Here is a 27,747-nt window from a genome sequence, read left to right as displayed (position 1 = left end):
TTATTACTGCGTATATATAATTTATTCCCCAACCCCAAGCTGCGACCACTGGCCAGCTTGAGCAACCGCGAAAGTACACCTCTCTAAGGAAAACTTCGATTGAAATTTCATGTCCATCTCGCCCTCGCAGAATCAATCAGGTTCAGCATCGTCGTCTTCTTCGCCTCGGGCCTGCTCTACAAACCCTAATTCCAATCATGGATTCCTTTATTTCCCAAATCAACACCAGCAAGAAGAACCCTCTTTGTCCATCTCCGGTATGGGCTCCCTACGAATCGCTGATTCCGATTCTGCCTCATCTTCGTCCTGCAGTTTCTCAGGTGTTCTGCCATTTTTCTTACATTTTTTTTAAAAAATCCGTATAATAATTGCAGTACTTGCTAGCGATATGCTTTCGGCTAAACTAGTGCAATTACACGGGCATTTTGCTAACCGGCGTTCCGGAAACTCGAGTTGGATTTAGTAGGTTGATGTGAAGCTATTCATATGTGTGCTTATCTATGCAAATTATCTCTTGCAGAAACAAGTTCAATGGGACCTGCTGCACTTGGTTCCTGTGGATCTCCAGAAAAGGTAATTTGCTACTCAGAACGTGGAATTTTTTCTTTTTCTCATTCTGAGTTTAATTATCCCTTTAGATAGATGCTGCATTCGATTTTGTTGTAAAGCTGTTCAATTGCTATCTAATATTGATGCAGGTGAATATGTCAGTAGGTCAAAATGGAATTAAAACTTTGACATACCATAGCACTGGTCAGATCTCAGTGGATGACCGACGGAAATCTCCCGGACCAGGTCTACCTGCCACCAGTCACAACAATTCTGGATCCACTAGATCTCAAGGAAGCATGCCACGTCCCACTGGGAGAAGAACCCAGATGGTTAGTGGGAACCACTTGCTGAATTTTCATTATGATCCCATTTCTCGGCCAAAGTCCAGGGCTCCTCCTCCAAGAAGGCAGCCAAAGAGAAAGCCATACAACAAAGACTTGTTTCTTCAAGCAAATTACAAATTTGTTGTGTTCAGTTCTGGGAATTACGTGCCTGAGTCTATGGATCCTGATAAAATGTTAGAGTGGGAGGATATAATTTGTGTAAAGTTTTCCACCCCGTTTCCCGTGCAGTGTCCAATATGCTTGGAGGAACCCCTATGTCCACAAATAACTTCATGTGGTCATATCTTTTGCTTCCCATGCATTATGCAGTATTTTTCAGTGGGTGAAGATGATTTCAGAGGTGAATGTTGGAAGAAGTGTCCCCTATGTTTTATGATGATATCATCTAAGGATTTGTGCACAATTCAGATCGAGAATGTTAAACAGTATTGTGTTGGTGATGATATAGAATTTTGGCTTTTAACTCGCCAAAAGGATTCCTTTTCCTTGTCTTTAAAGGATAACGATGGCGTTGGTGCCTGTGAAGAAGTTCAGAACTCATTTTCAAAATTCACTTTTACCTCAGATGTGGACCTCTCTGTCCGAGAGGCAATGTCAGATCTAGATAGTTGGTTAGCAAAGGCAGATTCTGGTTTAGTCGATGACCTAGAGAAACTTCCATATGTCTGTGCTGCAATGGAACAATTGCAGCAAAGAAAGAAGTATTGGAGTGAGCATAAAGTTCCTAATGGAAATAAGACTCATAAGGATAGTTCTTGTGATAAAAACGCTTATGGTTCTCCCTCAGCTGTGAGTAATTCAAAGAGGCAGGGGAAATCAAGTCCAGAAAATAAGCTTCAACCAACTCCAACAGCTGATGTTCAGTCACTGGAAGATCACCATGGTTCTTCGCCTTCAAATGATAATGACACGAGCACACAAGAAATTGCTGGTGGTTTTTGTGACACAGAGAATAGAAATTCATATATTTTCTACCAGGTAGTTCTTGTCAATTGTTGTTTAATTTAGTGTTATCCTCAGAAAGAACATTGAATCTTACTCAAGCACAAACACTGCTTATGCTATGTATGTAATGCAAATGTGACATGCCCAACTGCTTGCACAATTATCTTTTTATTTGTAGGCATATGTTTATTTATTTATTTTTTGCTTTTGTTTTTGTTTTTTTAAATCTTTTCCCCAATCTGTAAGAAATCACAAAATTCCAATTTCTTTAGATGTCAAAAAGTTTTTTCTTGAAAAGAATATTGTTCCACACTGATTGTACCTCTTCTTGCACTTATTATTTCCTCATGGTTGGATAGCATGAAACTGCACTTCTTTAATTATGATTAGTACATTTCTTATTTCAGGCAGTTGATGGTCAACACTTTATCATTCACCCACTAAACATGAAGTGCCTTCTGCATTACTATGGGAGCTACGATCGACTTCCAAGCAGGTATTAAATTTTAACTTAATGCTTACAAATCCAATATATTTCTTTCCATGGTGAAGCATACAAGGTAGAGGCTTTTTTCTCCCCTTCATAATTTCGGGGTGGAGTTGGTTGGGAAAGGGAGAACTGAACATTTTGGGTTCCATGAAATTATATTGGCAAAATTGGGGATTCTTCTTATATGATCCTTTCTAGTACCAAGATGACAATTGACTTCTAAATTGTCCTTTCTCTAGTATCTATCTAATTTTTTTCGTCACTTAGGTCAGACATGTTAACATTTCCTACTGAGGTTTTGAAGTATTTTTCTGAATGGCATTAGAATTTAGAAGTGTTCTCATTGGTTGTTGTACTATCATTTTAACAAAATTATGAACTACAGAATCAGTGGAAAAATTCTGCAATTGGAAACTGTGTCACAATCAGAGGCCATTAGGAGGCGCTACCGTTATTTAAGCCATTTCTCTTTGACAACATTATTTCAGGTAACCATCAAGATGATTCTAAAATAGAATCCATCCCATAAAAAAACATTGCAACAAGTGTTATTTTTGTGTCATCCCAGTTAGTCATTTGCTCTTTGGCTTGCAGCTTTGTGAAATTGATCTGCTCAAGATGTTGCCTGCTGATGCCCTCTCTCCATTTATGACTGAAATTAAGAATAGGGAAAAGCAAAGGAAGCGGGTTGCTAGGATGGTACCATTTTTCTCTGAATATTTAGTAGTTGACTTTCTTAAAAGAATATGCACTTGTGGAATGCATGATATAGCATCTTGTCTTTGGAAAACTGTCAATACCAAGCTTGCACTTAAGAGAGAAGTGGCAAGTGGGTCTTCTTTCTAAACTTTGTGGTTACTGGATGATTGATAAAGTTTCCTTTGTGTCATAGTCTCCGAGGATTTCTTCCATCCTTACAACTGTTTTTCTAGGCTTCCTTTAAGCAGCATTCCTCTTCAGGCTACATCATTTGATCCAGTTTGTTGGATTAACTTTATGCTAACTCTTTTTGGTGGTGACCTATGTGGAACCTATGCTGCATAGAAACTCTTAGGAATGAATGTTTGTGTTTCAGACATGTTTCCTCATTGGAAACTTCCCTGAAATGTTTTGGGGCCATTTTCATAATTAAAAATGTTTTTGGGTGCATTCCTTAAAAGAAACATGTTTCAAAGCACATATCAGGGGTCTAATTTATTTATTACGTAGTATATTTTTTTAGGGTCAAAATAAATGCAGGCTCTTATTCTTTGCTACAATCCCTATATATTTTTTTAATAGTGTATATACCGCTATAGTGTATGACTGTATGTATTATAGTGTATTACTTTTAATTATGGAACTAGTATACAATTAATATTTATGCATATTTAAGAAAAATTATTCGCAAATATACCTCTATATATTTTTTAATTTACATGTTTTCCTGCGTTTTCATGTCTTGCGTTTTTGAATTGCTGTTTCCCCATGTCCCATTTCCTGCTTCTGTGCTACCTAGGTATGAAGATAATTTTCCTGTTCTCTACTCACCCTTTGAGTAGAATAAGCATTTTTTGGGTCTCAATATCTGTTTTTTCCTTTGTTGGTTGGAACTCTTACAGTTGAATTCCTGTTTCCAGGAGCATCAGGAGAAAATGAAGGCAGAAACTACTGGGTTCCAGTATGCTCCTTTATCCTATAACCTGGCAGATACTTCTTATGTTGGCCAGCCTGCATTCTCCAATGATGACTTTGAAGGTATATTGCTATGTTCATTTGTAATCCTACTTAGTATATTTATGTATGTATGCCTATATGTGGATACATATTTTTTTGGGTAAATGACGAAAAAATCCAACCCTTATGGTGAAGTTTCAGTTTTGGCGAAAAAATTTCCCATATGCATTTATTTAACCTACAAAATCCACTTATGTAATTAATGAGTTGTGAATGCCAACTCAAAATTTTTCCCATGTTAAGTCAATCTATTCTGTGTGTATGTGTGTCGTCTCCCTCTCCCTAACCTTCACAATTGACCTGAAAGGTAACAGGCTAACCACCTTGCCCTTTCTTCATCATCTGCTTCTTGATAACCATTGTCCATCTGCCAAAACTCCATTGCTATAATCATAAGCTTCAGTTGCCAATGGAATTAATCTGGAATCTTGAATTCACCAGTGTCATGTAATGCTCTTTACATTTGATATTCAACTGCCTTTTTCCTTTCCTGCAATTATAAGCATTCCACATGCATATTATTTCTAGGCAAATGAATGAAAAATCTGAATTCCAGAATCATGCAAACATGGTCAGAATTAAGCCATCTTTATACTAATCCTATAAAATATAAAAGAGTCAAAAGACAAACCCAATTTAGCGTTTGAAAGGAAAAAGGTAGAAAAACTGATGTGTGCAGAAATTTTGGTGCTGATAATGAAGAAGAAATCTCACCCTTGAGGTTTCATGGAGGCTGAATTTCATCATCAGCTTATTGGACTATATCACATTGGGGCATGATGAAATCATAGATCAGCCACCTCCTGCTGGTTTTCCCCATTGTTGTCCGTCCTAGTGCTGAGATTGGGAAGGTGGAAGACTGCAAGAGGTGTCAGCATATATAAATAAGGCTGCCTATTTCCACTACCTATTTCCAACAATATATATATATATATATATATATATATATATATATATATATATATATATATATGCACTGTGCTGCACTGCACTGCTGCCACATATATTATATATAATAAATTCTTCCCAATATATATTCTCATATTATTATTATTATTATATATATATAATATATAAAATATGCTGGCAGTAATTGTTGTATAATATGAGAATATATATATATATATATATATATATATATATATATATATATATATATATATATATATATTACTCATCGCCTAGGCGACAAGGCGGTCGGGGAGCGCCGCGACTTAAAAGGCGCCGTGATAACTATGGGTGCTAGCTCAGCTTTCCAACTAATGAGACTCTTCAAAATTGAAGAGAATGTAAATGAAATAGCTAAGTTGGAAGAAATATGTGAGTTGGCATTCAACTCATAAGCTATATAAGCAGATAATGGGCAAATGTTACAACATAGCATGGGGGGAAGCCAGTTACATTGAGCTTCTTAAAATGTTGCTTTTTGGATTAAACATCCATTGTAGGCAAAGCTATCGATAGTGATAGTTATCTTTTCCTTCAATGCTCTCCATCTGTCAAAAGAGATTGAGCCCTATCTTGTGAAAGTAGGTCTTTAAGTCTATCTCTTATAATAGATGTTCCCTCCCAGTGAGAGTAGGCCTTAGAATTTTAGCTTCTGGATGTATGTTTTAGGTATTGATCAATTGTTGGAGAAACATGGAAATTCCTTCTCAGCCCATGTCCATTGAGTCATTCAACTAGATAGGGTATAAATTGGATAGTGGATTCATCACTTATCTTTACTGAAATATAAGTTGTCACTTGAGCCTTAAGGGCTACTATGATATGTTATGAGGGATAAATATACTTTTATCTTCCATTTGCTAGATTGCATATACCTTTCTTACCACTTTATCTGAACTAACACTTCTATTGTAATGATTAGCATTAGGAAACTCAGCTGTAATATCATCAAGCCCCCCAGCAGCAGTTGCAGGTAAGCTGCTCTTCTCAAATGTTGCAAGGCTTGGTTTTGCTGCTGGACATGATTCTCCGGCATTGAAGTTGGAGGATACTCTTCCCAAGACTGAGGCATCACAAAATACTTCTGGTGAAACTGGTTTGTATTGAAACACAATATAGATGTTTGTTTGTCATGGTATCTGTATTATGCCCTTACGTCAAAGTAATAAGATTTGGCAAATAGCATTTTCCTTCTGATATATTTTTCCCAGTAGCTATGAAAAATCTGAACTTTTCCTGATTAGTGGCTTCATTATTCTTAGGGCGAAAGCATGCTGGTACATTGTCATTTGCTAATGTGACATCTAGAGCTAAAACAGTTGAGGACCCCAATGTCTCCAAGGCAAGTGAAGTGGGGAAGAAGGGGAAGAAGCCAAACCGTGTGCTCCTTTCAACATCCAGTTCCCGACGATATTGAGACTTGAGAGAGAGGGGGAGTGTGCTATTTCTCCAGAATGAGACTGCTGTATATTTTGAACTTTATTTGTGTTGCAACTGCATAAGTTGGGTTGTCTACGAAAAAACCGATTTTGGGATAGTTGTACGTTTATTTTAATTGTTTTCTTTTTTCTTTAGCGAATAATGTTGCTGCTGTTATTATTGTTACTTCTGGTACACTACTACTATAGAAGAGTAAATGGTGTTTAGTTTGTCAGTTATGCAATTTGCTAATTGCCAGATAGGTTAGATGTATGAATTATGGAATACTTGCAGTATGGATTTTGAATAATTTAGCAGTATGTTGGGGTTTAATTTGTGGTGATATGTACCTTGTTTTATGATATATGTTGTGATTTTAGTCCAATTGGGGTTAATGCAAAATAATTCCTTTTTCTTTTAAAGCATACATTGTTAGGCTATTATTGTAACAATGGCAATATACTATAGTAGTGACTCTTGGAATCCAAGTTAATGATTTTTTGGTAGAGCTTGCAACTGTGTCCATTAAATTAAAGTTTGCCATTCTGTCCTCATCTGATCGAAACTCTATTGGCTAGACCAATTAAGGTCTTTTTTAAAAATAAAAATAAAAATTGTGGACTACAGTTGGTAAAACTGAAGTTTGAGTATACAATATGAAAGGACCAATTAAGATCTTTTTTTTTTTTTTTTTTTTAAAAAGAAAATTGTCGACTACATTTGGTAAAACTGAAGTTTGAGTATACAATATAAAACTATGAAAGTCACTTTACAGTTGAATTCATAAGGGCCTGTTTGGAAAGCAAGAAAATGACTTTTGGAAAATGAATCATTTTCTAAAAAATATTTTTCTTTTCAGTGTGTGGTTGTATTCCGGAAAAACTGTTTTGATGTGTTTGGTTCATTTTTTGAAAAATGAGTAGAATTGTATAACTATACATTTTAATTATTGTTTTAAAAAAACATTTTAATTATTGTTTAAAAAAACATTTTAATTATTTTATTTAGAATAGGAATAAGTGTCAAATAGACCATCAAAACTACACACAATAATGCAATTTCCATTTCATGCAATTACTCCAATTTGCAAGTTTTTCAGGCTTCTAACATGTCACCTCAAATTTAAAATATTTTTTAAAAATCATATTTTAATTAACATTAATTAATAGTAATAATAGTAATCACGCTTCCCCTTTTGTTTAATAGCTTCTTGGTTGCACTATAATTTGATAAACAAATAATACCCGGAGTATCGGGTTATTGATCCACAGGGAAGAAGGGCGACTAGCTACTAAATTACTCACGAGAAGCTAATCCTAATGAAATAGATGATTTGGCAATTGTAAAAGAAAAGCTAATTAAAATAAACTAAATAAGTAGGTTGTTGAAAACAATAGAGCAAAAGTGGGATTCCAGGGATTCAAATGTTTAATCACCTAGTATCAATCAAGGGTGCAATATTTAATTTGGGTTTAAACGAGTGTGAGAATGCAAACAAGGGAAAGAAATCACTCCCGTAACTCCAACCTAAAATAAGTGAATAATCGCTCCCACGATATAAACACTCGAACAGATTAAGAACATGCATTCATGAATTCCTAACTACTACCATCTCCCAATGTGCAATAATCAAGAATAAATTCCTCAACAAATATGCTATTTCCCAAGGTGCAACAGTTAAGTGCAATCGTGTGTGCCCTAAATTATGCCTAACTCCCGTTATAACATGAAGATGGCTATGAAGCAAGCAATTTAGGCCTTTAATTACTAGCAACAACAATATGAATCACAATTGCAACACAAGTAATAAATCCAAACGTAAAAATATTAATGAAATTAAGCTATAGGCACATAGATTCATAAACACTTTCATCCAAAAATCCCTAAGGTGTTTTAGCCACTCATGGCCATAATAGCATTCATTGCAATTTCAGAGAATTCACAGTCAACTATTGAAGTAAAAGAAAAAGGGAAAGAATTCTCCTGAATCTTCCTAGTGATTTCTCCACTCCAAAGCAATTGTCGTTCTTGATGTGGTTCTTCTTGCTTTTTGCTATATTCTTGCCTCCAAAAACGCAGCCCGACTCCTTAGGGTTGATGGAATGTAGTCCCTTTATATCGGGAACCAAACGGGGGTAATTTAGGAAAATTTCGCGCCAATTAAAGATTTTGGAATTCGCGATCTCGACGCATCGAGCCTTCAAAGCTTTCCTCGGAATTGCATTCTGGAAATTTTCGACGCGTCGAGTCTTCGATCTCAGCTCAAACACGGTCGTTGGAAATTTTGGCTTGACGCGTCGAATCTGTGATGTATTCAATTCCACTTCATTTTGGCTCCACTTATGCTTGAAAGACTTTCCTTGCTTTTGCACTTGTCCTACAATGATTTCAAAACACTACAGAACACCGTAAAAGCATTCAATTCAAGTGTAAAACCATATCCTAATAAGAAAACAAGGAAATAAGAATTGAACATGACAATCTAATGAAATTAAGCCCTCAAATTGATTCAGATTACCAAGAAAAACATGTACAAATGAGATTATATCACTTCTCGATGACTCCTAAATACACAGCTCCGATAAATCATCAACCTAAATTCAAATATTAAACAAACAAACAAAGCATTAAGATTCTTCATCTTCATCATCATCGAAAGCTGTAATCTGGTTTAAACACCGATGATGTTATATTCTTCTATCCCCGCCCCTTCTCTTCACCTCTACTAATGCCGCTTTTCCCATTTTCAATCTCCTATTCTTCATCTTCTTCGTCTTCTTCCGCAAAAGCCGGGTGAGTGAGAATAGTATTGAACAGTTGGGTTCCTCTCAGAGCGTTCGTCAACGGCAGTTAGGACTTTACTAAAAATTGGTTGTTACTAAAAACCAGAGGTTACCTAAAGTTCTAAACCAATTAAACTAGTTGAAACCGGAAAAATAACAAAAGAAAAATATGAAGAGACAAAAATGCCCTTACTAAAAATAAAAAAATCATGAGAAGGACTAAAAGTGTCTAGAAAATAATAGTCTGGGATGTAAAATGACAAAAACGATAATTTGAGACTAAATTTGAAATTGCCACCACAGACAAGGGACTTCAGTGGAATTAACTCTTTCTGAAATATATTTTTTGATGATGAATCAAACAATGGATAGAAATTCATATTCATTACATATTTCATTTCTTATGGTATAGAATTTCTATTTTCTAATAATTAATTTTGTAAACCAAACCTGATGCTATAAGCAATTTATGACCACATGACCACATGTTGCATAAGATATATATGATATTTGTGCATAACCTTTTATGACAAAATGTTGCATAAGTGCATAAAGCAACTTACATTGTTCATTTTTAGAATGTTTTATTTATTTGTTTGTTTATTTACCTCTTGATTAATCTTTGCATAAAGAATCGGTGTATTATGTGGTGTGGTTGAGTGGAATGAGCTCATTCATTTGGTTAATGGTTTGAACCTTGACTTTAGGTATAGAGCAGTGCGAGAAACCCTAGGCTACACACACAACAAAAAATAGAGAATTGGTGCAAAATTTAATTTCATAATAATAACATTTAAATATTAGGTATGAAATTTCACAAATTATCTATGTCCAATACTATTATAAGAAGTTAAAATAGGATTTATAGTACAATCACTACAAAAGCAAACACGATCATCACTCTTGAATATTCACTTCAATCTCGCCAAGTTAGGAGAATATAAATATATTTGCTTGCTCTTCGAATGAGAGTAATGACTCGCACGAAGCGAAATGGGTGGGATTATTGAACAGTAGAGATTGATTACACAAAGCTTCAGTAACTGTCTTTAGAATTAAATGAAGCCGAACCTACACGTGCGGGGATAGCTCAGTTGGGAGAGCGTCAGACTGAAGATCTGAAGGTCTCGTGTTCGATCCACGATCACCGCATGATTTTTAAGTCACCCAGCGGCTATAAATAATGAGAATGGTTTTATATTCACTTATCACAACCCTCCGTTGTCGTCCAGCGGTTAGGATATCTGGCTTTCACCCAGGAGACCCGGGTTCGATTCCCGGCAACTGAATTTTTACGGAATTATGCATTAAAGCAAAATATGCATTTTAGATGTATTTATCACAGCTTTCCGTTGTTGTCCAGCGGTTAGGATATCTTGCTTTCACCCAGGGGACCCGGGTTCGATTCCCCGCAACGGAATTTTGACGTTTTCTATGCATTGAAGTGGAATTACGAAAGAAGGAAAATGACCTCATAATTAATAATTACAGTTATATCCAATTGAACGAACATCTTCAACTTTTTGATTTAATAATGTTAATATTTTGTTTAAAATAAGATTTGAATCATTAATCTCAAAATTAAAAATTAATAATATTTTTTACTAAATTAAAGAATTATAAAAACTTGTAATGTTTAGAATATCATTTTAAAATTAAAATCCTTAACAATTTTTTTTTTTTTATAAGCGGATCTTATTTTCATTTGATTATGCCTATTACCTACATACATGTATGATTTAACATTTATAGGTATTAGTATTTTTGCCCGTGCGATGCACGGAATGGATTTGTTATAATGTTTAGTCGACATTTGTAGTTACTAGTATTTTATAAACATTGCAAGCCGAGCCTATTGTTACTTAATATGTTTTTGTAGTTACTTACCATAGCTCTCCGTTGTTGTCCAGCGGTTAGGATTCGGGTTCAATTCCCGGCAACGGAACCTTTTCGTTTCTGTATTGAAGTGGAATTACGAAAGAAGTAAAATGACCTCTCATAATTAATAATTAGAGTTATATCCAATTGAACATCTTCAACTTTTTTATTCAATAATGTTAATATTTTGTTTAAAATATGATTTGAATCATTAATCTCAAAATTAAAAATTAATAATATTTTTTTACTAAACTAAAAATTTATAAATACTTGTAATGTTTATAAAATCATTTTTTTCATTACTAAACTTTCATGGCCCGTTTGGTACACTGTAATTTTTATTTTTATTTTAAAAAGAGTACACTGTAATTTTTTTTTTTTTGAATGCAAGTATACTATAATTTTTTTTTTTTTTTTTTTGAAAATCAAGTACACTATAATTTGATTGTAAAGAAATTGAAATTCAATGAACATGATGAATTACATTGTTTGGTTGGATGAAATTGTAATTCCGCCGAATTGCAATTATTCAATGGATGTGAGAAAGGAAAAATAGATAAATGACACTACTACCCTTGATTATTATTACTATTATTATTGCACAATGATATTTTAGTCTTTATATAACTTCTTTCCTTCTCAATTCTAATAATTCTAATTCTCCATACCAAACAACGTAATTTGAATTCCTACTTTATTCTCACATTATTTTTTTCTACTGAATTACAATTCTTTTCCCTCATAATTCATTCCTTCCAACAAAACGCCCTACCAGGGGTGTTTGGTAGGATGAAATTGTAATTTCATTTCTACCAAACTCAATGGAATTGCAATTACATGATTTAATTGTAAGGAATTACAATTCTCTCCAACTATGAAATTGCAATTGCATACTTTGTGGAATTACGAAAGATGGAAAATGACCTCTTATAATTAAATAATTAGAGTACACTTATATCCAATTAAACATCTTCAACTTTTTGATTCAACAATGTTAATATTTTGTTTAAAATATGATTTGAATCATTAATCTCAAAATTAAAAATTAATAATATTTTTTACTAAATTAAAAATTTAGAGTAAATTTCAATTTTGGTCCACTGACTATTGAACTTGTGTTAAGTGCAATACCTAACTTTCAAAAATGTTAATTTAGTACCTTAACTATGCAATTTTATCAATTTTAGTCACGCTGGCCAAATTACTGGCCAATATGGCCGGAAAATTTTAACTCACCACTTAATCTTAAATAGTAGGGGCAAAAGTGTCTTTTATCCTAATCTCCTTCACCTAGTTTGGGTTTGGCGTCCATACACATCATCATCACCATTGTCGCCTCCCCCAAGCTCCAGTCCAAACACGATGAAGCAGAAGAATACAAAGAGAAAAAAAGCGCACCCAACAAAATCAAAGAATGCATTCAAAGTAAATCACAATTGGAATGCGATAAAGTGAAACACTGGGAGATTCAATGTCAGAAAATGGGAGCAAATTCAGACCTGCGCATGAGCTATGTAGAACTTCAGTGTATTCATCTCGCTTGCAATTCTCTCAAGATCATGCGGCTTTGAGTTTCTCTCAAATTCGATCCCTTTTCAGTATGCTGAAACGAGACTCCATTGCTTAAATAACCATTGTCCGCATAATGAGCTATTACATTTTCCAAATTAATCGCGGTTGATTAGGTCGACGAGGTCGCGTTGAAGGGAGGAGAGGTGTGACCTGAGCTCCGAACGGAGAGTGTCCAGTGGGACGAATGTGCGGAGGTCCGAAATGTAGGTCTCGGCGTCGAAGTCGTCGGAGAAGAACATCAGAGGGTTTATCCATTGTGGGGGGTTGGTGTCCGACGGATCGCCGAATAGGTCAGTGGAGGAGCGCGGCGGAGCTCTTGGAGTCGGTGATCGCTGAGGAGAGCGGACATAACATGAAGAAGCGAGAAGGAGGTTGGACATAACATGAAATGACACTTTTACCCCTTATATATATTTAATGAGTTATAATTTTTCGGACATATTTGGCGGGTGTGATCAAAATGGATAAAAATTACATAGACAAGGTACTAAATTAATTATTTTTTAAAGAACCAATAACGCCTCCACTAAGGCTTGAACTCACAACTTTCCAAATGAAAGTCTAACCCGAATATCATTAGACCACATAATCTTGGTATGATTATTATATTATTATTATTATTATTTTACAATGACATTTTAGTCTTTATTCACTTCTTCCCTTTCAATTCTCAATCATTTTATAGGGTGTTTGGTTGGAAGAAGGAAATGTAGGGAGGGGGGGGGGGGGGGGGGTGGATAGAATTGTAATTCGGTGGAAATAAAGTATTTTTAAAAAATATTTTAAATTTGGGGTGACCTGTTAGAAATATGAAAAACCTACAAATTGGACTAATTGCATGAAATTGATTAGTTTAGGGATTCAATTGTAATTTGTTTAGATTTAGTGTCCTAGTTTAGACAAATTTGACCCTTATTCCTTTAAAATATAAAAATATTTATAAAATATTAAAAATTATGTTATTTATTAAAAAATTAAAAAAAAAATATGATAGTTTCCTGCAGAAACCAGAGTTACTGGTTTTTGGCAGAAACCAGAGCATTTCTTTAGTTTCTAGCGGAAACCAGAGTACTGGTCTCCGCCGAAAACGAGAGCAGGATGTAGTTTTGGCGGAAGCCCTCCTCGTCAATGTAGCCTTGACCTGAAAAATGTCTTTCATCAAAATTTGGCGGAAGTAATTTTTCCCAAAAACACCACTATTTTTCTAAGTCAATGGAAATTTCCAGGCACATCCAAACACTGGAAACCCAGAAAATGATTTTCAGAAATCATTTTTTGGGTTTCCAAACACACACCCTAATTTCAAATGAGTTAGAAATTTACATGAGTTGCTCTTTTGTAGATAATTTAATTAACCAGCAATGTGAGATTGTTTCATAAACATTAATCATGATGCGGAATTTTTTAAAGGGAACAAAATTTGGTACAACATATTCTCTACATTCTTAATTCGTTGTTGGTTTATGAAAGGTCAAGTAAACAAAACACTCTTTCAAATCAAATTAATGATAAGGATCATATATTGCTTGTGGAAATTTACGTAGATGATATATATAATCTTTGAAAGTACAAACCTTGACCTATGCAAGAAGTTCTCAAAGCTTATTATGTGTCAATTTGAGATGGTTATGATGTGAGCTCAACTAAAATTTGATCAAGAAGCTTAGTATTGTATGCACCTCTTTTGGGTGAGCTGGCCTGAAGATTTAAGACTGCTCTATAATCAAAGTCAATGATCGAACCCTTGACCTTTGGTTAAGGATGGATAAGTTCCTTCCACTCAACCACACCTCCTTGGTATGATTGAGCTAAGTTGAAGAACCACATGGTAGATGCATGTCCAAGAAGTAAACTTAGTTAACCACAAGGTTGCTCAGCTCCGAGAAGTCATAAGAAAAGTTGAAAAGTCGATTTCATCTTTGGAAGGGTATTTTAGTCAACCATAAGGTTATTTGTTCTGAGAAGTTAGCTAGAACCGCAAAGTAGGAGTTTATGGTGCAAAGTGGTTTGATACCGTTATGCTAAGGCAAGAAGCTAAAATTTAGCTATTTTGGGTATAAGCCGCATAGTAGTTTGAAGATGCAACGTAAGGAGACACCAAAAGGTAGTTCAATCCAAAAAGTCAGATGAATATGGAACTAAGGGGGAACTGAGGCGAAAAGTACTAGAATTTGAAGGGTTGTTGGAAAGTTCACTTCATCTTCGCTCACACTGCCTAATCCAATGGGTACTGACAATTTTGATGAGGTGGCTATTATTGAGCAGAAGAGGAGACGCACTGAATCTCCTTTATTCTTGGATGATCAGACGTTGACACCTATGCTCCTAGAAGGAAACCAGTCAAAAAACTTGCACATGGCAGGTGCAGGTGCAGGAGATTGCCAGTCCCACCCTTCTCAATGAGTACCTTAAGTTGGAGCTGCCGAGGTTTGGGTTGCCATCGGACAGTTCGTGAGCTTCTGGGACTAGTGTCCAAACAACGACCTAGCTTTGTTTTTCTTATGGAAACAAAATTATTATATTGTCTACACGTTTGGAGTTTGTCAGAAGTAGGATGGGGTTTGAAGGAATGTTCTGTGTTGAATTGTTGATAGACTGGTATGGGTGGAGGCTTAGCTTTATTGTGGAGAGATTCGAGTATGGCCAACCTGCTCGGGTATTCTAATCATTATATAGATGTGGTGTTATCTCTGTCGGGTAGGCCTCAGTGGAGGCTTACGTGTTTTTATGGCTTCCCCTAAAAGATCGAGGCGACAAGATTCTTGGAATCTGTTGTGCTAACTTAAACATCAATCTACCCTTCCCTGGGCTGTGATTTGTGATTTAATTATCTCACCTGTCATTATGAGAAAAGATGGTTACACCTGCATCCGATTCATTGATTTAGGGTTTCAATGATACCCTACGTGATTGTTACTCTTATTGATTTGGGCATGCATGGTTCTAGGTTCACGTGGGAACGTGGACGGGGTACAGATAATTGGGTTCAAGAAATGTTGGATAGAGTTGTAGCAACTTTGGAGTGGACAGAATTATTCGAGAATGCTGAGGTTCGCAATTTATTGACGTTACACTCAGATCATAGTGCCATTTTTTGGACATTGAGGGTGTTCCTATTCCGGTGGGTAGGATAACTTTTAGGTTCGAATCAACTTGGTTATTTGATGATAATTGTAGGGGAGTTGTCGAACATGCATGGGAACTCTCAGCAGGTATGTTGTTCCAGCAGCGTGTAAACCAGTGTGCTGAGCAATTATGGCGGTGGGGTGGCCAATATTTCAATTGGTTTGGTCGACGTATTAATGCTCTACATCGCCGTCTTGAATTCCTAAAAGATAATCGCATCCATCATGCGATAAATGAGTATAAAGTGTGCGAAAGTGAACTGCTCTGTTTACTGAATCAAGAAGAAATGTATTGGAGGAAGCGCTCTAAACAATTGTGGTTGAAAAATGGGGACCAAAATACGAAGTATTCCCATCATTCGGCTTCGGCCCGAAGAAGGCAGAACCATTTGAAGCGATTGAAGAATTTGGCCAATAATTGGGTTGAAGGTATTGAGTTACATGCTGAAAACAAAAGGTACTTTGACAACATTTTTAAGCAGAACAAACTAATCCTTCAATTTTTAGCCGTGTTCAATCGCGAGTAACAGATGAAGTCAATAACAATCCGTTGCAGCTTTTCATGTGGATGAAATCAAATGTTCTCTTTTCGCAATGGCACCCGAAAAATCGCCTGGGCCAGACGGTATGACCCCCGCTTTTTACCAACACTTTTTGAACTTGGTTGGTAGAGATCTCTCTGATTTTATTTTGCATTGTGTGGATACCTGTTCTTTTCCTACCGGGCTGAATGACACTAATATTACGCTTATTCCAAAGAAAAAAGTGACGAAGAAGGTTTATGATCTTCGCCCTATTGCTTTGTGCAATGTGGCTTATAAAGTGCTAGCTAAGGCAGTACGTGGTGAACCGTATGAAGGACATCTTTGATGATATTATTTCCCCCTCTCAAAGTGTCTTCTTTCCTGGCAGGTTGTTGACTGATAATATTATAGTGGCAGGAGAGGTTGGTCACTATTTGCGGAATAAACGTTATGGTGCCTAAGGATGGGCTGGTTTAAAGTTGGACACGGCAAAAGCCTACGACCGAATGGAGTGGGACTTCTTGTGTGGTATGCTTTTTGCACTAGGCTTCGACCGTAACTTGGTGAACTTTGTTATGTTATGTGTTACTACTGTGCGATACAATTTAAAGGTTAATGGTGAGTATGTTAGCATTGTGGATCATACGAGACGAATTAGGCAAGGGGGTCCTCTGTCCCCTTATCTCTTAATTATTTGTGCTGAGGGCCTGTCCTTACTACTTCAGCAGGAAGAATAACGAGGTAATCTCCACGGGGTTAAAGTGGCTCGGGGTGCTCCGCCTATCACGCACCTATTCTTTGCGGATGATAGCCTTCTGTTCTTCAAAGCTAGTCATCATGAGGCTCAAGTGGTTAAGAGGTGTTTGGATACATTGTGGTGCTTCGGGTTAGGCAGTGAACTATGATAAATCAAGAATTATTTTTAGTGTTAATATTGCTACAGAGACTAGAGATCAGGTGGCCAATTTTTTTGGAGTTCGTGTGACAGATTCGTTTGGTAAATACCTTGACCTACCTTCGGTGATTGGGCGCAACAAATCGGCGACTTTCAGGTATATTAAGCAAAGTGTGCGCCAGAGGATTGAGAATTGGTGTAAGAACTTCATTTCTGGAGCCGGTAAGGAAATTTTGCTTAAAAGTATTGCTCAAGCGCTTCCTATTTTTGCTATGTCTGTTTACCTCTTGCCTAAAGAAATGTGTTCGGTAAAGTGTAATACTTTTGATGAAAAATGTAATACTTTTACAGTCTATTTGGAAACCTGGAAAATGTTTTCCAAAAAAACAATTTCATTTTTTAATGTTGGTTAAAGGTTAGAAAACTATCTTTTTCTATTTGACTGAAAGTTAAGAAATTGTATTTTTTTTCTGTTTAGTTCATTTTCCTAATAGTAATAGTAATAGTAATAGTAATAGTAACAACACGTTTGGTTCACGGAATGAATTTTGAGGTAATAAGAATGATATTCCATAAGGAATGGAATATGCAAGGAATATAATAGGAATTGTATTCTATTGTTTGGTTCGCGGAAGGAATATACTTTAGGAATTATATTACAGTGTTTGGTTGATTTAAGGAATAAAAATGAAATATGTTTTAAAAGACATAAATACCCTTATAAAAATATGTGATGGTGGCGGTGGTGGCAATGGTGGTGGTGGCGACGCCGGCGGTGGTGATGGTGGTGGTGGCGGTGCTGCTGCTAGGATGGTGGTGCTAGTGGCAGTGGCGATGGTGGGGTGGTGGCGACGGCGGTGGCGGTGGTGATGGTGGTGGCGGCGGCGGTGGTGAAATAGGAAATAAATTTAATTGGGGGGTAAAAAAGGAAATAGAAACTTTAGGCTATTCCTGAGAACTCAGGAATAGCCTAATACCAGGGGTCCCCCAGGAATCTCTATACAAGTGGTTATCAAACAGAGGAATAAGCCTATTACTGGGAATGCTATGCCATTCCAGGCCTATTCCGTGAACCAAACAACCCATAATAGTAATAGTAATAGTAATAGTAAGTGGTGGTATTGGTGGTACTAGTGGCGGTGGCGGTGGTGGTGGTATGGTGGCGGCGGTGGTGTTGGTGGTGTGGTGGCGGCGGTGGTGTTGGTGGTTGTGAACTTGTGATAGTGGTGGTGTGGTGGTAGTGGTGATGATGGCGGTGGTGGCAAGAGAGACTAGAATGAATATTTTCCTTTGACTTTATTTTTCTTGAGAAAGAAGATAAATGCGATAAAATAAAGAATCCAAAAAATGTATTTTGACTAAAAATCAATGTTGCAAAAATCGCACCTAGGCACCGATTAATCGGTTCCTAGGCGCCAGCTGGCCGTTTAGAGTATCACCGTAATCGGTGATCTAGGCGGCCGACCGACTAGACCACCTAGGCCACCAGTCGGCTGATTAGTTTTTTTTTTTCAACCATGCTAAAAATCTAGAAAGACATTTTCCACCAAATTGGACCTTTTTTCGGTTGATTAGAATGAATATTTTCCTTTGACTTTATTTTCCTTGAATACTCGAACATAGAAAAATCTGAAAATGATTTCCGGAAGTCATTTTCCTGATTTCCAAACGTACCCTTAAATCAAAATGTAAAAGTCCTATATTTTTTCTTCAAAAGTACTTCGTATTACACTTCTCTTTATAAGTAACAGACACGTATAGACCTGGCCCGACTAATACATTCATGATTAATATTACATTTTTCAATATAAGTACGTATTAGATTTTCATATTAACCCTACTCATTTCACAGATAAGGATTCGTGATAATGTCTCACACAAATTTTTGCCTTAATTGAATGATTAAATTATATATAATTGATATTCATTAAATGGTAGAGTAACAAAATTTTAAAAGAATGACTAATTGTGGCAAACAAATGAAAGTTAAGTATCACTACAAGAAAATTGCGAATCGCAACGGAAAAATTTCGTTGCGAATGGACAAAATTCAGTTGCGAATCACGTTATGCGATGAAATCTATTCCGTCGTCTATCGCCTTGTCGTATTTTGATAGACGACGAAATAATTCCGTCGCAAAATAAGGCGACGGAAAAATGGCGTCGCAAATTTGTAACGGAAATATTTCCATCACAATTTGTGCAAAGGAAATGATTACGACGATAATTCCGTCGCCATATCTGAAACAAATATTACGTCGCCATATTTTTTTTCTGTCGCATTTATTGCAACTTATAGCCCGTCGCGAAACTTATATTCCGTCGCAAAATAAGGCGACGGAAAAATGGCGTCGCAAATTTGTAACGGAAACATTTCCATCACAATTTGTGCAAAGGAAATGATTACGACGATAATTCCGTCGCCATATCTAAAACGAATATTACGTCGCCATATTATTTTTCTGTCGCATTTATTGCAACTAATAGTCCGTCGCGAAACTTATATTCTGTCGCGATTTCGTCGCATTTTTTGAATTATTTTTTAAAGAAATTATATAAAATTATTATTTTTAAATAGTAAGGAGTGTTTTGAAAATATTAATATTTTTTTTTTGAATGCTACCGGCTCTATTACAATATAGAGCTTTCTAAATGAAAGTCCAACCCGGGTACCATTAGACCACATAGTTTTGGTTTTAAAATATTAATATAAAACTACAATAATATATATAAAAAAATACTATTAATTCTAAAATAAAATATAACATAATTCTAAAATATTATCAATCCACATTAAGTTCAAATAATAATACATTATCAATCCACATTTAGTAAGTAATAATAGTCCATTCAAGTCTAAACAATAATATAATAGTCTTCACAAACAACAATCTACATTAAAATCAATTGGTTTGGGATGGAGGTGATGATGAAGTACCAACTCTCCCGTCATCAGTGCACATTTGTTTCTCTTCAACGCCCGTCAATCTCTAATAATGACAAATTCGTTCTTACAAATAAATTGTGTCTGATGATTTTCATAATCAGTACCTGCAGTCAGCATAGCATGTTAAAAGTAGTGATTCTTGAACACTCATCAATCTCCAATAATGGCAAAGTTGGTCTTGCCAATAGATTGTGTCTAATGAGAATATTTCATAATGATTATCCAGTGACTCTTAATCTTAGATTGTTCAGCCTGTATAGTGGATCTATGGTTACAAGTAAACCCAAAATATGCAGCATCTATGACTCTCAACTATGTGACATTGTAACATTAAGACTTACTCTTTTAATTTTCTAATTTTAAAATTCATATCATCTATTAAAAGCATTCATAACTAGTTGTAAAGGGCTAACACTCTTGCCTTCAAAGAGCTTTTCATTTTTGTTCTTCCATAAAGGGCTAACACTCTTGCCTTGAATAAACTTGTCATCATCACCTTGTATTTGGTTCATTATTCAAGTTTTGCAACTATCCATCAAAAAGAAATTTGTATCCACTCTAATGCATGTCAGTATACTTGTCATGAGAATGTATAATCACGTAATCAATAAAGAATAAACACTCTTTCAACTCCATATACCGAATAAACATTATTGACTCTTGAAATCACATTTTAAAAATTAAAATATCAAACTTTAAAAAGGAAATTATCATCCTAAAATACAAGATCACATTCTTAAAATACAAATGGAAATTCCTAAAATACAAATGGAAAGTAACTTAAATTAGGCAACGAAATGTCCTAAAAATCCTTTGGCAATTGACTTCCACACTCCGCCAGTACAACTCCTTGTCTCCTTATACGCCCCCCAAAGCTCCTTTGTCTCGCCATTCTAGCATCCATCACGGGGGCCATAGGTCTGAGATCTTCTTACGAATTCTTACCGGTGAAACGAGTCGGGTCAAGATAAAAATATAATACTTATACTAAAATTATTAAAATAAACAAAAAAACAAACCCAATCCAAATTCATAAAACCCAAGTTTTCAACAATCGTTATACCGTGCACCACGGCGAACATATCATTGTGCACCCCGCGCCTCGCAAAACTACGTCGTTTTGTTAAGTTGTTAAAAAAAATCATCTGTTTCAAATGCACATAAACTCATAATAGAATACACACTCATAACAGAATACATAATACACAGAAACTTTTAATTGAAAACACATAATGGGATTTGGTTAGCATAATACACATAAACTCTTAACTGAATACACATAAATTCATAACACAATACACATAAAATTTTAACTGAATACACATAATGGGGTTTGGTCTGTTTAGACGAACGGAGTGACGTCAGCAAGAAATACGCGCATTTTGTGCCTGGATTCACATTGATATGTGCGCCGTGGTGCACGATATAAATCTGCCGTTTTCAACTTCATTCATCACAAAAATATCATTAGCTTTTTAAATTTCATATAATCTATTAAAAACATTCATAACTAGTTGTAAAGGGTTAACACTCCCTTGCTTTCAAAGAGCTTTTCAATTTTGTTCTTCCATAAAGTCCATATCACAAGGGCAAAGTTGAAAGTCCTATCAAAAAGAAATTTGTATCCACTCCAATGCATGTCAGTGCACATACTTATCTTGAGAATGGACAAATCAAATAATCAATAAAAAATAGACACTCTTTTAGGGCAGATTATTCCGTGGATTCAGATCCAAAAATATACAATTTAATGGATCCAAAAATACACAATTTATATATTAAATGTTCACAATTTACCTTTTAAAAATTCAAATTCACAATTTCAATACTAAAAATACACAATTTAAGACCAGAAAAATAGACCCTGGTCCATGGTATAACAAATGCTCCTTCAACTCCACATACCGAACAGACATTATTGACTCTTGACATCACGTTTTAAAAATTAAAATATCAAGCTTTAACAACATACATGCTCCCAGAAGTGCTTTCTTATTACATATATATACTTGCAGGCCAGGTAGTATCAAACAAGGGCAAACCCAAATTCAAACCTGCTCTGATCTCCCACCAAAAAAAAAAAAAAATTGTTACAAGAGACCCATTTTCTCAAAATAGCACATATTTCTTCATTGCAAAGCATAGCTAGTATTTGAGGTTGCAAAATGTCTTATACTTTCTGATGCTACTTCGCGGCCGAATAGAAATCATCAATAGACAAACTCTCAATCGATCCGAAGCTCGACCATGGATCAATAGTCGAGTAGTTGGTGATTGAGCCTCCCACAAAATCGAAGGGAGATAATTCATTCGAGAAGGTGGTATCATACACAAACGACGTCGTTTCCATGTCATCCACTCTCGGGAAGCTCTGAGGATAGTAGCACGATGCATCGGCTTGGTTTTGGATTACACCAGCTTCAACATCATCATTCTGTCCATAATCTGTTAAAGCCTCTGCAGCTTTGCACCCTCCTTGATCCCCGGCTTTTCTCGCTTCAATCACCTATAATAAAACTATCAGCAGTCAGCATAGACTACTCGATACCACTCCTCAGGAACACCACTTTTTTTCAATTACACAATTTTGCATATATATATATAGGTTGAAATAAACTGCATACGTAGTTCTGTTTTTGCTCATCAATGTAGAACGCAACATAGTCTCCAAGCCCCAGACTATGTTCATTGACAAATCCACCTAAGAACATTCAACGAGATACTCTTCTTATGCCTGAGTGTCAGATATCAAGAATATCACAACTACCAGATGAATCAAAGTTAGAGTTTAGAAATTCGCACCGGTATTTTCTAGCACATACATGCGGCTGCTGTTGTTAGGCCAGTATCTGTAAAAGGGAGTAAATTAAATACCTCATTATATTATTTTATTCAACAGCCCGCAACCCAGTATAGCTAAACTAAATTAAAATTATACTAGTGAAACGTTACAACTACTCAGAAAGACAAACAGAAGATCTCATAAGTCTATTGATGAAGCCAGTTTAACGCCTTTCATGTTGTGAAAGACATGCTAGCTTGTAATTGAAATATACATATATAGCATATATGTATAAACAAAGGTAAGGCGGGATTTTTGAATTTTTAGTGAAAACTTTAAATGAAAAATGCATTCAGTGAACCGACTCAAACCTGAACTTGAAATGCCAAACATGCCGACCATCCATGTCCTCCATACTGATTGGAAACCCTTCCTTTACAAGAAGTTTAGGAAGATAGTCTTCTGCTGGTTTCTAAAATAAACAAATTAAATGACAAAGAATATGAATAAGCGGTGGCAAAGTAGGAAGCTCGTGCACCGCTACATGCATGTGCACACTTCCTTAAACATATTTAATAAATTGCCAATCAAACTGAGAAAGAAATTCAGAGTAGCTCTTGTTTAATTGACGGGTTTATTGGATCCGACGAAAAGATTTATGCCTTTGGTATGACGATTCTCCTAAGAGGACCAACATCGCTGTTCTTAAGCTCCTTGTCAAAGAGAAATCTAAATCTTGAGGAATCCGGTGCCTGTATAGCACATAACAATTACAAGAAGGTAAGTTGATAAACATATAGTATGAACTATGAATGATAAAATGGTATGCTAAGGACTTTTTTTTTTGTTGCCCAAAGGTATCCCTCCGGCCGATAGTCAGAAGATTAATCCTCTGTCCCAACCGTCAGCACACTAAGTGGTAGGGGACTGACCAAATGGCATTTAACTCATGTACTATATATGAAAGAGGTAAGGACTTCTATTGGTAGGAATTAATATATGCTGAAGTGTCCAAGAGAATGTCCATAATATGAGCACATGGCACACATTGTTTTAGTGGAAATACTAGAGCAATGATTGGACCATGTTGAAAGTAAACATTGTGATAAATATGTTCAAATTATTCATATATCTCTTTTAGTAAACCTTTAACCTTATCTGAAAAGGAACGTCACTTACTATCAAACTATACCTTATATCTTGATCCCAGTATCCCACTAGTCTCCATTGCAATGGAGAGTAGTCGTCTCTCTAGTTTTATATTATCTTCTACCTTAACATGTTGTCATATTTTAGTTTCTAACTCGAAGATTATTTGCCACCCACCGCTCATTCAAATTCCAAATTCTTTAGGCCCTTGCTTTTCAACAAGCCATTTATCTTTATTCTTGTCTTCCACTAACATGATGTAGTGGAGAATGTAAGTTCATTGATCTCACCAAATTTGCACTTCTCTAAGGATCCAAACTTCATGACATTGAGAGAATCTCATTAATTCACACTTAATCGGCTAAAGTCATAAATCATTACATTAAAGTGAACGTTTCGATTGTTCAACAAATTAACATTTTGTGTATAGTATCCTCCTACACTGGTCAAATTAAAATCTTTTTACGTCCATGTCCCCTTCAATTTTATGATGATAATTGGGTATTACCCTGATTGGCAAACTTATTGAATAGTAATGAAAACTGATCAAACACAATCCCCTCACCATTTGTTAGGATCAAACACAATTTTATTTTTCTATATTGCCACATTTTACAAAGGCAAGGTGATGGATTTGACCCTTCAGGCTTCCACCCAACAAAATCAAGCTAATTGCCAAAAGTTAAAATTTGGTTCTTGTCTAAAATCAATAAACCCATAAATCTACAAATTGGCCCAGCTAATTTAGGGAGTCGTTTACAAACTACAGTAAAGAAAAGGGCAGCACATAAACAGGTAATAAAGTACAGGAAGTAAATAATGATGAGAGAGAAAGAGAGAGAGAGAGAGAGAGCGTACAGTTGGTGGGGGTGGGGGTGGAGGAGAGACGTGAGGAAGGTGGAAGGAGTGGTGGAAACGCAGCGGAGAGAAGTTGAGGGAAGATCGGCGGCGGCGTTGGCTACGCATCCTCTTCCTGAGCTGAGCATTGAAGGCGGTGGCGAGATGGAGAGTGGTGAAGTGATGATCAACGGGAGGGGGAGGTGGAGGTGGAGGAGGATTATTGGGGGAGTTGGATCCCCCCAATCCCATGGCTAAAAAGCTGAATCGCTCAGTAGAAACCTCGGAAATCTCCATCGTCACCGCCGCGGCCAATCCAAGCAGAAGAAGCAGACCAAGTGTTCGATGAATCTCCCCTCCTTCTCCTCCACCTCCTCCTCTGATTCAGGGCAGCGCGAGTGAAGTTGGGAAGTTGGGAGATGACAATTATGAGGAATTGAAGGATGGGATTTGCTAAATTCAGAAACCAAATGCAGACAAACAGACCTCATTCAACTGCATGACATTTGTGCTCACCTCATTCATCCTTTTTTTCTCCTAATCCCTCATTAAATGCAATTGCAATCAACAAACCATGCAGCATTATTATTATTATTATTAAATAAAACCCCAATTTTGAGGTGGTGGTGGTACTGAGATGAATCACTGATCTCAAGAGACCCAACATTTTCATAAAGCAAATATGGGAAGGTGAGGTGGGAGCAGAGCAGCCAAGCCAGGTGTTCAAAAAGCTCTGCTCCCTGCCAACTCAAGAAATCAATGGCGTTTCGTAATTTTTTTACCACCTTGGAGTTTCCGTCTTCTCTCTCTCTCTCTCTTCTCGCGTTTTTGTGCTCAAAATTTATATTCGCATTGGCGGGTTCCACTTTGGAATGGGCGACTATATAGGGAGCGAGGCTTTTATGGCAGAGACGCGCTACAGTACCCACCGTCGTTTTCCTGTTTCCAATTTTTACCCACATTTTCTTACTACTAATAATACTCACCCCTTCAAAAAAATTTCACCAGACAAATATTTTTTAATTGAATACTTTAATATTTCTTTACAAACTAGTATTTTTTTATGCGCGATGCGCAAAAATTGATACGAAATATTACAAATTAGTACTTTATATTAAAATTTTAAATATTTATATTACTGTATAATAATAATATTATTATTTCATTGTCTCATTTTATCTGTCTTACTCACTATTCAATGGTCAAATCAAGTCCTTCTTTTTTGCTTGTTTTCATTAGTATTTACTTATAATTTTTAAATTTGATTTTTTGTGTATAATAATACTTTTAATGTAGTTTTTAAATATGTAAATTTCACATACTAATTCTAAATTTAATATTATAAAAATTAAATTGTAAATAACTTCGAAGTATCCCTATCAATATTTTTATAGGAAGAATAGAAAGGGTATATATTCCATATATAGAAAAAAATCTTAATAGAAAATATTTTAATTGGGAAAATATCTATTTTGATCTTAGAAAAAAAGTGGCTATTGAATCCTGGGTCGCGGTAAATCCCAGCAGTAATCAAAAGACTCGAATTGGGACTAATAATTTTCAATTAATTGATCCAATTGATAAAGAAGAAGAGGAAGAGATCAATCCCAGCAGTAATCAAAAGACTCCAATTGGGACTAATAAGGATGAAATATTTTATGCAATTGATAAAGAAGAAGAGGAAGAGATCAATCCCGAAGAAGAGATCAATCCCAGCAGTAATCAAAAGACTCCAATTGGGACTAATAACGATCAATTAATTGATCCAATTGATAAACAAGAAAAAGACCCTTTTTATATTCCGATTAATCAAAATCCAGAAATCAAAGTTAAATGGGACGAAGTGAGTATTATACTAATAATAATAATAATGTAAGCCATTTTGGCTAGACCTTGAGGTCCAATACTCCCATGGCACCAAGTTGTTTTCTTATATTAGATGTTGTTGGTTCGAGTATCAATGGATGCCCTAAAGAATCTAAGCCCCACCACCGGGGTTCGAATGTTTGACCATTCGCTTGGATGGGTAACCGAGATGCCATCACACTACATAATAGTTAGTAGGAAATAACTTATATAGTGCTCTAATATATAATGTCTATATATTATTACCATTGAAGAAAGATACAAAATTAACTGGGATGTCATCACACTACATAGTAGTTGGTAGTAAATAACTTATATAGTACTCCAATATATAATGTCTATATATTATTACCATTGAAGACATACAAAATTATATAATTGATGCATGTGCATGGCAACAATAGTTGGAAAAGATAACGAGAGTTATAATGATAAGGGTATTCTTGACCAAAATATTATATGGTACAACTCTTATAGCATAATATATAAAAAGAAGTAACGGGAAAAAATAGACATAAATAAAGGGTATAACTTTTATTCACACGTTTTTTTTAAAAAAAATTAGATTATATTAATCTAATAAGTCAATTCTGAGGAGGATAGAAAAAAAAATTCTATAGTTATTGAAATTTTTACAAAAAATTAACATTTGTAAAGTGATCAAATGAAATTGGACAGATAAATATGTTATAATAAAACTTTTGAAGTTTAATTTAAAAGTTTGACTAAACATTTGAATACTGTTATTCATCTTTGTCCAAGTTTCAAATGTTTTTTTATAAAACAAAAATTCAGAGCACTTAAATGTTTCCTTGTATTTAGCACTTATTTTAATATAAAGTCATTCATTTTCCTTTCAAAAATTTTTTTTTTCTGGTGGTAAAAAATCATATACTTATTGGATCAAAGAAAATAAATTCGACAAACGTAACTATCTAAATACGCAAATTATGCTGTGCAATCGTGGTGAACACG

The 27,747-nt window shown here is 35.5% G+C and overlaps 2 protein-coding genes and 3 non-coding genes across 5 annotated transcripts; 4 read left to right on the top strand and 1 right to left on the bottom strand.

The window, feature by feature from the left end:
- Positions 1–27: 27 nt before the first annotated feature.
- On the top strand, positions 28–6,757 carry LOC109158125 (RING finger protein 10). Its single transcript, XM_019305952.1, has 9 exons — positions 28–320; positions 521–573; positions 699–1,874; positions 2,249–2,337; positions 2,717–2,819; positions 2,926–3,030; positions 3,951–4,068; positions 5,918–6,091; positions 6,258–6,757. Exons 1-9 carry the CDS (start codon positions 110–112, stop codon positions 6,410–6,412), a joined length of 2,184 nt encoding a protein of 727 aa, XP_019161497.1. The 5' UTR covers positions 28–109; the 3' UTR covers positions 6,413–6,757.
- Positions 6,758–10,276: 3,519 nt separating this feature from the next.
- Positions 10,277–10,349, top strand: TRNAF-GAA. The gene has a single exon. It is a non-coding gene; the product is annotated as a tRNA-Phe (tRNA).
- A 65-nt stretch (positions 10,350–10,414) lies between these two features.
- On the top strand, positions 10,415–10,486 carry TRNAE-UUC. Its single transcript has one exon. It is a non-coding gene; the product is annotated as a tRNA-Glu (tRNA).
- A 59-nt stretch (positions 10,487–10,545) lies between these two features.
- On the top strand, positions 10,546–10,617 carry TRNAE-UUC. Its single transcript has one exon. It is a non-coding gene; the product is annotated as a tRNA-Glu (tRNA).
- An 11,457-nt stretch (positions 10,618–22,074) lies between these two features.
- Positions 22,075–25,442, bottom strand: LOC109157991 (B3 domain-containing transcription factor FUS3-like). Its single transcript, XM_019305805.1, has 6 exons — positions 24,928–25,442; positions 23,583–23,672; positions 23,292–23,392; positions 22,941–22,987; positions 22,763–22,839; positions 22,075–22,644 (listed from the first exon to the last, which is right to left on the bottom strand). Exons 1-6 carry the CDS (start codon positions 25,201–25,203, stop codon positions 22,324–22,326), a joined length of 912 nt encoding a protein of 303 aa, XP_019161350.1. The 5' UTR covers positions 25,204–25,442; the 3' UTR covers positions 22,075–22,323.
- Between the last annotated feature and the right edge of the window lie 2,305 nt (positions 25,443–27,747).

The sequence above is a fragment of the Ipomoea nil genome, unplaced genomic scaffold, assembly GCF_001879475.1.
Source record: "Ipomoea nil cultivar Tokyo-kokei standard unplaced genomic scaffold, Asagao_1.1 scaffold2805, whole genome shotgun sequence".
NCBI classification, from domain to species: domain Eukaryota; kingdom Viridiplantae; phylum Streptophyta; class Magnoliopsida; order Solanales; family Convolvulaceae; genus Ipomoea; species Ipomoea nil.
Note: the sequence above shows the minus strand (reverse complement) of the source record. Positions and strands in the feature narration are given on the sequence as shown.

What these genes read in the sequence shown, in the direction of transcription:
- LOC109158125 (XM_019305952.1), top strand. Translation starts at nt 110, where the DNA reads ATGTCCATCTCGCCCTCGCAGAATCAATCAGGTTCAGCATCGTCGTCT. An exon ending in ATTCATATATTTTCTACCAG is followed by an intron (nt 1,875 to 2,248) that starts GTAGTTCTTGTC and finishes TTCTTATTTCAG; the next exon opens with GCAGTTGATGGTCAACACTT. An exon ending in AAATACTTCTGGTGAAACTG is followed by an intron (nt 6,092 to 6,257) that starts GTTTGTATTGAA and finishes CATTATTCTTAG; the next exon opens with GGCGAAAGCATGCTGGTACA.
- LOC109157991 (XM_019305805.1), bottom strand. Translation starts at nt 25,203, where the DNA reads ATGGAGATTTCCGAGGTTTCTACTGAGCGATTCAGCTTTTTAGCCATG. An exon ending in GTATGTGCTAGAAAATACCG is followed by an intron (nt 22,840 to 22,940) that starts GTGCGAATTTCT and finishes GAATGTTCTTAG; the next exon opens with GTGGATTTGTCAATGAACAT. An exon ending in ATGAGCAAAAACAGAACTAC is followed by an intron (nt 22,645 to 22,762) that starts GTATGCAGTTTA and finishes GTTTTATTATAG; the next exon opens with GTGATTGAAGCGAGAAAAGC.